The sequence below is a fragment of the Gastrolobium bilobum genome, unplaced genomic scaffold, assembly GCF_033153095.1.
Source record: "Gastrolobium bilobum isolate Gb01-03AN ecotype WA unplaced genomic scaffold, APGP_CSIRO_Gbil_v1 utg2184, whole genome shotgun sequence".
NCBI classification, from domain to species: domain Eukaryota; kingdom Viridiplantae; phylum Streptophyta; class Magnoliopsida; order Fabales; family Fabaceae; genus Gastrolobium; species Gastrolobium bilobum.
This window is the reverse complement of record NW_026899222.1, coordinates 316,236-324,142: the sequence shown is the minus strand read 5'-3', so window position 1 is coordinate 324,142 and position 7,907 is coordinate 316,236. Positions and strand designations below refer to the sequence as shown.

At 33.2% G+C, this 7,907-nt stretch overlaps 1 protein-coding gene across 1 annotated transcript; it reads right to left on the bottom strand.

Moving 5' to 3' along the window:
- Nucleotides 1-2,315: 2,315 nt before the first annotated feature.
- LOC133288473 (uncharacterized) lies at nt 2,316-7,591 on the bottom strand. Its single transcript, XM_061486227.1, has 10 exons — nt 7,560-7,591; nt 7,285-7,441; nt 6,831-6,902; nt 6,061-6,150; nt 5,820-5,862; nt 4,531-4,637; nt 3,915-4,010; nt 3,133-3,323; nt 2,963-3,032; nt 2,316-2,734 (listed from the first exon to the last, which is right to left on the bottom strand). The coding sequence occupies exons 1-10, from the start codon at nt 7,589-7,591 to the stop codon at nt 2,603-2,605; spliced, it is 990 nt and encodes a 329-aa protein (XP_061342211.1). The 3' UTR covers nt 2,316-2,602.
- Nucleotides 7,592-7,907: the final 316 nt, after the last annotated feature.

Sequence of the window (7,907 nt, the reverse complement as noted above, 5' to 3'; positions counted from 1 at the left end):
ATTATCAATCAATTTTATCGTTAGATCGATTATCTTGATCTAACGGTTACATTTATTTCCATCTTTGTATCCGTGTGAATCAGCAAGGACCACATTGTAAGGCTAAATACTCCTGGGTGACCGATAGTGAAGCAGTACCGTGAGAGAAGGGTGAAAAGAACCCACATTGGGGAGTGAATCGCTGAGTGATAAAGGAGGTAGGGGTGCAGAGACAGCCACGAGGTTTGCTTAGAAGCAGCCACCCTTGAAAGAGTGCGTAATAGCTCACTGATCGAGCGCTACTTTTTACTTAATGAAATTACTGAATGAAATGGGGAAAGAAAAAGTATTAAATATTTCATATTTAAACTTTTTTGTTATCCAAAAAAAATTATGGGAAGATTAATAATTTTTTTTTTCATATTATTTATCATGGCATGAGAAGTATCAAGTATTTCAATTATTACATCGAAATTCGCTTTTATAATATTAATGGATGTGCATTTATTAAATATAGAACTTTCACTCTTCCTGAAATTCAAATGTTGATTTATATAATGAATTTGGTTGCATTGTTTTATTCTTAATAATACTTAATACTTAGTGCTAAATTATGTTGGAATTGATCACTGATTGTATGTCTATTGGTTGGTGAAGATAAAACTTTTGGCCAATAAGCAGCAATATCATAGTTTGATGTGTATTTTGAAGAAAAAATTGAATAGATTATTCTTAATATAAAGAATCTCTTTTGGTTCGTGGAAATAGTTATTGAGATTAATTTTTTTATATGATAGAAGATAATTTTATCTTTTATACTCACGTAAAAGTATATGGAGCCCATGTGAGACCATGTAAGGAGAATACAGGAAAAAAAATAAATCTCACACACTTTTATATATGTAAAAAATAAAATTTATTTATTATAATATGAGAAATATTATTCGATGGTTATTTGTCCCAAAATTACGAGTTCGATTTACAATCTACAATTGCACCAAATTATCAACTATTAATGATATGACGTGCTTTTGCTTTAGTGGTACTCCGAGTTCTCAAATTTACCCATACTCATGATGCATCAAGGCCTACACATTATTACTTTCAGGTCCCAGTTTCTGCTATTATGATTCATGTATTTTTCACTTTTTTAATCCTTTGGTAATCCCTTTTTTTTTTTTTGGAATGAAAAAAAAAAAACAGGGATTACCAAAAGGATTGAAAAAATGAAAAATACATGAATCATTTCTTCCTTTTCTTTATCAAGTCTTCCTTGTGAAATTATAGTGACGTTACTAGTTTGAATCTCAGTGCATGCTACATTCTTTTTCCATCTTGTTAACTTTGATTCCTCGGAAGTGTTGGTAACTGCAGGAGCAATTGGATACTTTTTTGTGCAATAGGTAAAGCATTGAAGTCATAAGTTGTCTTAAAGTTTGATCAAATTGAACACTCAAAAGAATGTTTTTTTTTTTTAATTTTAAATTCGGAATTACTTTTGTGCTTACTTTTTTGTTTGTTTGATGTTGCTGGTTAAAATGGCTTCCCACTTTACTGATTAATTGTTGGAAACATAAACTGTGAGTTTCAACCTCAGAGTCATTAGTCGACTGTGCGGTGGTTTTCTATTCTTGTTCCCCCTTTCTTTCTCATTGATTTAGCTTTTGGCCATGAAATTCTCTTATTTTTGTTTCCTTATCATTGTGTCCAAACTCCAAACCATTTAAAAAGTCCTCGCTCACATCTCATTGGAGTTGCAATTTTATCAACAAATGTGATTTATGGGCTACCTCTAATCCACAAGTATTACATATTGATCCCATATACATATATATTTTTCTAGCTTTCTTTCTCTCCTCTACCTAGTTACAAAAAAAAAAAAAAATTTAATGCACCTACTTCTAATATGTACAATGCAAGAATCGGGTTGATTTAACTCCAAATACGCATCAATCATTAGGAAGAAAAACACGAAAAAAAATTTAATCAATTTTTTTTTAGATTTGTATATAAATAAAATTTTTATGTTGTTTAGATTTTTATATAATATATAGTAAAACTAGTTGGTTTGTCCGCAGGTCGAGACTACTTCATCAAGGAGATTCTTCGTAGGACCACACAGTTGATGGTTCTTGCGACCTAGCTGGCTTCTTTTTCACAATTTGCGTTGTAAATCATTTGGACCGGGAACTTCATCTCTTGAATTTATCACTTACCTTCATATCTTCTTCTGATAAAACATAAAAATTTGAATAATCTGTATATACCCAACATTTAGTTTGTAACCTTAATAGATTATGTTTGAAGATTCTTTTCACATAATTACGGCACCTAACAATCCCATGGACGCTTTCGTTTAACTTGATCAAGTCCACAAAGAATCGCGTTAAGTAAAAACCACCACTTAAATGTCTTACCATCAGCTTGAACATTCATTGAGGGGGTAAAAAGAACCACCTAATTGTATATACAAATTATCAGCACGGCCGAACAATATATTTATAACATAATATCTAATCAATAATTACAACTATTTTATCTTTATGCAGAAAGCAATGACTTATCTTAAAGTTTCATGACAGAGAGATAACTGGGCCAGAAGTGATTATAGCAAGCACAGCAACTAAGCAAGATCTCTATTCTCATGTAACCATATCATATGATCGAATCCTCCTCCAGCTGGTAGAGTGGGAATCCGGTTCACTCCAACATTGTGAAGCAACTGCTGTAGCCACCTCCTAGTTGTTGGATCTTCCTGAATTCATAAAACCAAGACCAGATAACGCAACCAAACTAAAAATGTGACTAACCCTTTAAAAAGGCAAGACGAAAAATATCTAGCTCTGAAATCATTTGAAGAGAGCGAACTTTAATTGTTACTGCCCTACTGTTCAACGGCTCAATCTATGACTTAATCAAGCCACTCCAACCCTGTTAATTAAATAAAATTTTGTATACTAATGATATCACAAGAAGTACTTACACGAAGGCAATTACTGAAAGTGCCATCCCTTAACATTTCCGGAAGACAGCTTCTTAATGCATCACAAGCCCTGCTTTAATATGCCCAATGTTTTATTAGAAACTTGGAAAGAACAGAAAGGGCATGGCAGGAACACTTACGAAACAGGAGTTGCAATCTACTTAACCTACTTTTGATTATCTGACAGACGAAGATAACATCGTATAATATGCTTCAAAAGACGAGATGAAGGCTGCTCAGCAAGAGCTAAGACCATGTTTGCCAAAACTCGACCTACTGCAAAAAAGCGCTCTGCTGTAGCACAAATATAATCCAAACCAACATCGTCCAATAGAATTTTTTGAACTATAAATGTTGCAACCTGCAGTGGTAGAACTTTCATTACACAAAGATGTTCCATTTTACAGTTTTACTACAATTAGGTTTGCATAAAGATCAAGAGATAGGGGCAACTTAAAATAATCAATTGGCCTAGCATTTACAGTCTACAGAACATAAAAAGTACAAGAGTAGAACATTAATTAACATGTAATACAACTATGAAACCGTGTCAAAGATTTAGCTCAAGTATCAAGAACCGTATTTGAAACCAAGTAGTCCTAATGCTGGTGTTATTTGCATTTTGATAAAACTAAACATGCCAATTAGAGTTTAACAGTCCCGTGAGTATGGCTAAAAGCTTATATTAAGGCCAAAAGTTTGAAAGAGGAAATTATTTAAAAAAAAGTTATAGTATCCACTTGTTCCAGGACCACTCAGATAAATCGTAAGCTAATCCACACTTCCTGTGTAGAAGCAAGATAGTTTTACATGCATACATGTCAATCATACATACCCAAAAAGAGTGGCTCAAAGAAAAATGAAGGAGGACATAGCAACCAAGTACAATTCATCCAAACAAAATACTCGGTTAAACCAAATTGCCTAAAAACCAAGAATCAGTAAACTCAACTGTTTTTGACAATTCACTGCCCATTTCCATGGTGCGCAGGCAAAGCGGAATTATCTCTGTCGAAAGAAGAAAACTTACAACTTCTGTGTCATCAACCTGGTGATACCAACAGCAGGGAAATTATAACAGTTGACAAAGCACAAGTACAAATGATAAACAAATGACAAAGAAGAAAAAAAATATTAAACAATCAAGTAAAGGCTTAAAAAAGTTTGGGAATTTTTATTCCCAGATAATAGTGATGAATTCATCCTAACAAGTTGGATTTGCATGTCCCCATTACATTATACAAAATTTTCACAGATTGAATTTAAAACTTAACAAATATAATTGAAAATCTACCAAGAGCATGATAAGGCTACAAGAAAACTAATTATAGGTGGCAACTAAACTATTTACACAACTAGCTACTTGCCATAAAATTTAAAATAATCAATAATCAGGTATTACTGCTTTTTTATTTATGACATAGACTTAGGTTATTGCCACGTATAGTTTTCTGTGACAATACTTTTAGAAATTAAAATTATTCTCTTTTCAGCATGAATGTCGCCATAAAAATTATTCTTCCCATAGTCAATCGTATCCAACAACAAAATCAGCAAGGATGCAGTACCTTCACCAAGGCACCAATGACACCAAGACTGGTAAGCCTCAAATACTCAAATGGTCTTGACTTGCTTGTTGTATTAAGGAAGGGATTCAGATATAGAGGTATATGAGCTGCAGATGAGAAAAGGTTAAACGTAAACAATGAACAGACTAATATCTTTTTTCTTCAAGTGTTATCTTGCAAAGCGCAAGATGGATATGGCAATGTCAAGCAATCACCTTGTCTTCAATATTACAAAAAAACAAACAGTAATATATCTTTCAGCTAAGCCCAAATGTTTCTGTCTACACATGCTTGTGAAGTATAGATATTGGCAGTAAAAAATACAAACGTCGCAAGGAAAAAGTATGACTGCTAAGAAAGGAAACTAGGCATAACCTATAAACTTTGGGAGAAGGAAACTCCATTTTCAATCAAGCAGCACTAGAAGTCCTATGATGAGAAAGCCAATATTAAGGGTGTGCAAATGGCATTTAAAATTTATCCACATGATTCATTTTACACATAGAAACCAGTTACCAAAGACCTTCCAGGCAGGCCATCTAATATCATTTTTTTATATTAAAATCAACAACACCTTTATCCCAAACTAGTAGGGGTTGGTGGTTATATCATTTTTTTATATATAGAAAATAAATTTTATTTGAGAGAAAAGAGGAAAAATACAACTGGGGAGGATTGAGATATCCTCCAAAACAAAAGGTCAACCATCTTACATCGATTAGACTACACCAAAGCAAAGCAATCATCAAATAGGAATAAGACAATAATTACAATAAATGCATTATATCATATAGTCGAAAATTTGGGAAGAAGGAATTAAATTTGCTAAAGGAGAGAATTCGCCACTTTGTTTAGACTTTAGATATCATAAAGAAAGATCTAACCACAAGTTCACGTGCAGTCTATGATTGAGCTCATCAACTTGGCTTCTATCCCTCCCATGCTCTGAACCTACTGGTTTCAGAGTACTCTTTCCCATTCTTGGTATTACTCAGATGGAAACAACCAAACCCCAATATGCTGACAGCATCTCCCACAACACTTGAGCAATAAAAATTACTTATTCTAATAATCTAGCACAAGCTAGTGTGTGTTTGGATTAGCTCATTTTGTATTCAAAACAGCTTTTAATCAAAAGCTCATTGAGAAAACTTTTGGGAAAAAAAAGAGAGCCATTTCCCCCCAAAATAAGTTAAACCAAATATGTCACTATTTCTATACTATCACAAAAAATAATGCAAAAATGATAAGTACAATATTCTTCAGATGAATAAGAAAAGTGACATTACCATTGAGGAATAGCATCCTTGTATCAGGGTGAGATGCGACACACTGTAGGAAAAGCATGATCAGAAAAGAAAAGTGTTAGCAGCATCATTTTTCATATTTTCATTGCATGAAGAAAATGGAAAAGGGTGGACTCATTTCCAAAGCAATTGGTTTTTAGAGTTAAATAATTTTTGGGGCATATTGAAAGTGTCCATCTGCAGAACACCAGATACAGAACTTGATAGGACAAAGTCATCTCACCTGAAGAAGAGCAAGAGCATTGCACACTCGATTTGATTGTGCCGGAGTAAGATTTGGTGGTGAAAGAACAGGGTATATTGAAACTATTTCCTGGAAGAAAATAAAAACATCAAATCCTATAATTGGAGGGCAACCAAGAAGCACCTTTTTATTGGGGGGAAATGTCAGAAAAGAAAAAAAGAAGAAAAATTTAGAAACTCCAACGCTTAAAACAATCAGGAAACGAAATACTAGTTAGTTTGAGGGTATTCATGCATGTAAGATATAAAATAGAATTTAAATGAGGAGAAAAGAAAGTGCAATTTAAAGAGTATGCTGAAAAAAGAGTACTCTAACTAATCCTCACAAACATTTCTGGCATAACAAGTTACTTTGAGCAATTTTAGCGTGAAAAGTTCAAAACAACTTCTAAATTAAATCACATCTTCATTCTAACTCTCCCTCCTCACCCTGTCACCTATGTTGAAATTGTAAAACTAAATGGTGCTTTTATGTCAAAAAAAGAAAAATTGGAAACATATAAAACATGAACTTGATAAAAGATTTATATGATACAAAACAGGTGAAAAAGAGAGAAATTTATATGCTAAGACAATATAATTGTTAGAGAGATATAATATAAAACCATTGAAGGCCCATCATTTATAAGCTTAAGCTTTTAGGTTATCTCTCTGACAATAACAATTTACAAACAAAAGTAGTTTACAAGAAAGACTAAAGCAAAGTAAGCCAAGTAACAAGGACTGTGTGATGCAAGTCACATAGCACACCTGTAAAAGTGCTGCAATGGTACCAAAAGAATTCCACAATAATGGAGCGAGATCCTGGAATAACTCTCTCTTCTAAAATATCAAAAACAGGAAAAATAGAAATTGATTAGTTAACTGTTTTGAGTCTACAAGCATTGCCAAATACTAACTAGAGAAAATGAGCCAAACAAAACATAATTCAATTATAAAAACACCAAAGCCAAACAAATGCTTGTAAATTGTAATACATATATGAGATAGAGAGTGATAAAGAACCTCAGATTTTTTTTTTAAACGAAGCTACTTTAAAAAAATGTAGCTTGTTGACTCAACTGAAACAAAGCATATCATTATAATTCAACCAAAACGCAACAAAAACATAAAAAAAGAAAGAGAGATTAAAATTAAAGAAATGAAAGCTAGCAATTTGTTCCCCCAATCTCCCAAAAATGATAGATGAATTGGTTTAGGGTACCTTTGAGAGTTCGAGAAGAGCGTTTTCTCGGAGATCGGGGTTGCCGAGTTCGAGAACAAGTTGTTCCGCAGATGCCATCTTGCGATCCATGTTGGATTGTGGGGAGGGAGCTCCAAACGACGCGCCGTTCATGGAGAGCGACTGTGTGCCACTATGACTATTGATTAATAGGTGTGTAAATAGGCTAAGACTGGACTTTGTCTTGAATAAATATATAAATTTTATTTAAGCCTAAATTATAAATTTAGTTTGATCCATATTTAAAAAATAAATACATTGATTTAGATTTATTAGCATATTTAAACATCATTCAATAATTAAAAAAATTAAAAAATATATTATCTTATTATAAAAAATTATTAAAATAATAATTTATTTATTTTATTTAAAGTAAAAAATATAAACCAATGGGTGCAGCTCAGTTGGTAACTTGGCGTTGAGTTAGTGGGGTTGGATATGTGTTCGATTCCCGCTGAATGCATTCTTGGGGAGGGGGCTGAACCTTTAGCCATCACTGTTTCCCCGCACTCCGGATTAGTCTCATAGCCGGCTCAAAGAGTCGAAGCTCGTGGGGATACCGTTGGGAGCCAACTCGTCTCAAAGAGATAATTAGGGTTGGGTAA

Bases quoted from the DNA above. Each gene is read 5' to 3' on its own strand.
- LOC133288473 (XM_061486227.1), bottom strand. From the start codon at position 7,591: ATGTTTAAATATGCTAATAAATCTAAATCAAT. The intron at 6,903-7,284 runs GTACCCTAAACC...TTGATATTTTAG, and splicing joins CTCTTCTCGAACTCTCAAAG to AAGAGAGAGTTATTCCAGGA. The intron at 3,324-3,914 runs GTTGAGTTTACT...CTACCACTGCAG, and splicing joins GCAGTGAATTGTCAAAAACA to GTTGCAACATTTATAGTTCA.